General features: G+C 41.9%; 1 protein-coding gene across 1 annotated transcript; it reads right to left on the reverse strand.

Moving 5' to 3' along the window:
- Positions 1 to 921: 921 nt before the first annotated feature.
- On the reverse strand, positions 922 to 1,929 carry GPR12 (G protein-coupled receptor 12). The gene has a single exon (XM_015817043.1). The coding sequence runs from the start codon at positions 1,927 to 1,929 to the stop codon at positions 922 to 924; it is 1,008 nt and encodes a 335-aa protein (XP_015672529.1).
- Between the last annotated feature and the right edge of the window lie 502 nt (positions 1,930 to 2,431).

Consider the following 2,431-nt stretch of genomic DNA (forward strand, 5'->3'; position numbering starts at 1 on the left):
TTATTTAGGCTAGCACTGATCAAATTATTTTTCCCAGGTTGCAATACAATGGAAGGCTGGAAAAGGTTTCTGAAATTACAGATCCCAAACTTGCCTTATTCCACCCTTGCTTCTGCTTTGCTTCCTAACTGGGAAGTTATGATGTTAAAAAAGGAAAGACTACATATATTTCTGGAATGCACTGGTTGGAGAGGAAACTCTAGCCAAATCAATAGTCCCCATATGATGCTTTAGGAACCACAGCACTGCAGATTGAAACATCACTTGTGTGCTATAATATGGATCTTAACATGTCTCTACAATGCATCAGAAACACATGTACTCAATGTAATGACTGCTGTTGAAATCCATGGAACTCTTTTAAGCAAGTTACTTAATCTGGAGTGTGTGTGTGCTCACACATGCTGCTGGATCTCACCACTGTTCACCTGAGAATACGGCTCTTACAGTGGCCAACCCAGATGCTACATGAAAAGCCATGAGCAGGACACAAGTCTCTTGCCATCTCCTATATTTGTTCCATAGAATCTGATATAAGAGGCTTCTGCCTCTGTTACCATTCATCTGACACACACAGCTCTTAATGCAAGTGGCTTCTATTCATTCAAACAAACAGAGAAAGCAAATCTACCAATCCATTTCTTATGATCCACAGAGCTCACTTCTCTTTGGATCTTGGAAGAAACTAAAGGACAAAATCTAAGCAATACTTAAGCTTTGCCAGAAAAAAAATATTGCAACTTCCAGGATTGTTCCTGGGCTTATACAACATGATTTATTTTGGTCAACAGGCTTTTTTTTTAAAAAAAATGTAAATACTCCCCACAGACTGACTGTGAATCTATTATGTACAATGTTATTGAGAGCAGCAGGGCTCACACATCACAATGCTAAATAAACAATGGTCCTCTGCACCATTAATCAAACATCACTGGGTGATCTGGCCCTTGCAGAAATGTTTGAAGGTATGCAGCCGCAGCAGATGAGCCAAAGTGCCTTTTGTATTTCTTGATTCCGGAAAGCATATATAACAGGGTTGATGATGGAATTATATGTGGCTGGAAGCAAGGTGGCGTAGGTGTAGATAGAGGGATATGTGTAGTCAGCTATTAAGGAATAGAGTGTGAAAGGCATCCAGCAAGCAGCAAAGGTTCCCAGGATAATGGCTAAAGTTGATACTCCTTTCCGGGTGGTCACATAGTGGGAAGTTGCTAGGAAGTGATGCTGCAAGGCAATCTGGTGAGCATGGCGCATCACAATTTTGCAGATCTGAATGTACAGCTGTAACATGAGAGCAAACATAAGCAAGAAAGAGACCGAGAGGATGGCCGCATTATTTTTAGTGAGGGGCCTGATAACGCTGCAGGTGGACTCATCTTTGAGGCAATTCCATCCCATGACTGGCAGGACTCCCACACAGATTGAAGCACCCCAGAGCAGAATAAGCATAATGTAGGTAAAAGTCACCGTCCTCTCAGAATTGTAAGTCAAAGCATAATAAAGGGAGAGGTACCGGTCCACAGTGATGGCCAACAGACTGCAGATAGAAGCAGAAAAAGAGGCGACGATCAAACCAACTGTGACCAGCTTGGTAGAGTCCGACTGGAGAAGATAAGCAAAAAGAAAATTGATGATCAATCCAATTCCTGCTAAAAGATCTGCCAAGGCCAAGCTGCCTATCAGGAGGAACATTGGGGCACGAAGACTGGGATTATGGAAGATGATAAGGACCACAACAGCATTTTCACAGGAGATCAGTGTTCCTGAAGTACATAAGACAACATCCCAAGGGTTTACTATAAATCCTGGTTCGGGGTCACTGGAAGGAATGAGAGATGTGACTGCAGCTGAGATGTTCTCTGGTGGTGGGCTGGTTTCTAAGTGATCCTGAGGCAGCCATGATAAATTAACCGTCGGGTCTTCGTTCATATTTAAACCCGTCCTCTTCAATGAAAAGACATTTTTTAAAACACATAGACAAACTTAGCGCCTTGTTAGCAGCAATATTAAGGAGCATGCAATAGACTTTAGATTTCTAAATAAACCAGCCGATGCTTCTTCCATCAAGATGACTGCAAAAAGGAGGATGAGAACAGGCAGCAGGTTTAAAGCTGCCCATGGGGAGAAAAAAAAAAAACAAAGGAAAGAAATAACACACGTTTTATGCCTTCACATAAAACGTGAAGGGAAGTGCAGAGACAGAATATAACGGCTCCTTTCCTCGAGAATAAAATGCCATAAATCAGCTAAAACTGGGGGAAAGAAGATCCTAAAAGAACAACCTTACACATAGAAGCACCCAAAATTAAAAGGCTCCTCATCCACCATTTCTGAGCCAAGAGGATGAATTCAGTGACAAATCAGGCACAGGCATCAGCCCTTGGGAACATTTCCCTTTTTACCTGGATTAACCGAGGAAAACAAAAAAAAA

Source organism: Protobothrops mucrosquamatus, unplaced genomic scaffold, assembly GCF_001527695.2.
Source record: "Protobothrops mucrosquamatus isolate PMUCROS unplaced genomic scaffold, P.Mucros_1.0 scaffold549, whole genome shotgun sequence".
Lineage (NCBI taxonomy): Eukaryota > Metazoa > Chordata > Lepidosauria > Squamata > Viperidae > Protobothrops > Protobothrops mucrosquamatus.

What these genes read in the sequence shown, in the direction of transcription:
- GPR12 (XM_015817043.1), bottom strand. Translation starts at nt 1,929, where the DNA reads ATGAACGAAGACCCGACGGTTAATTTATCATGGCTGCCTCAGGATCAC.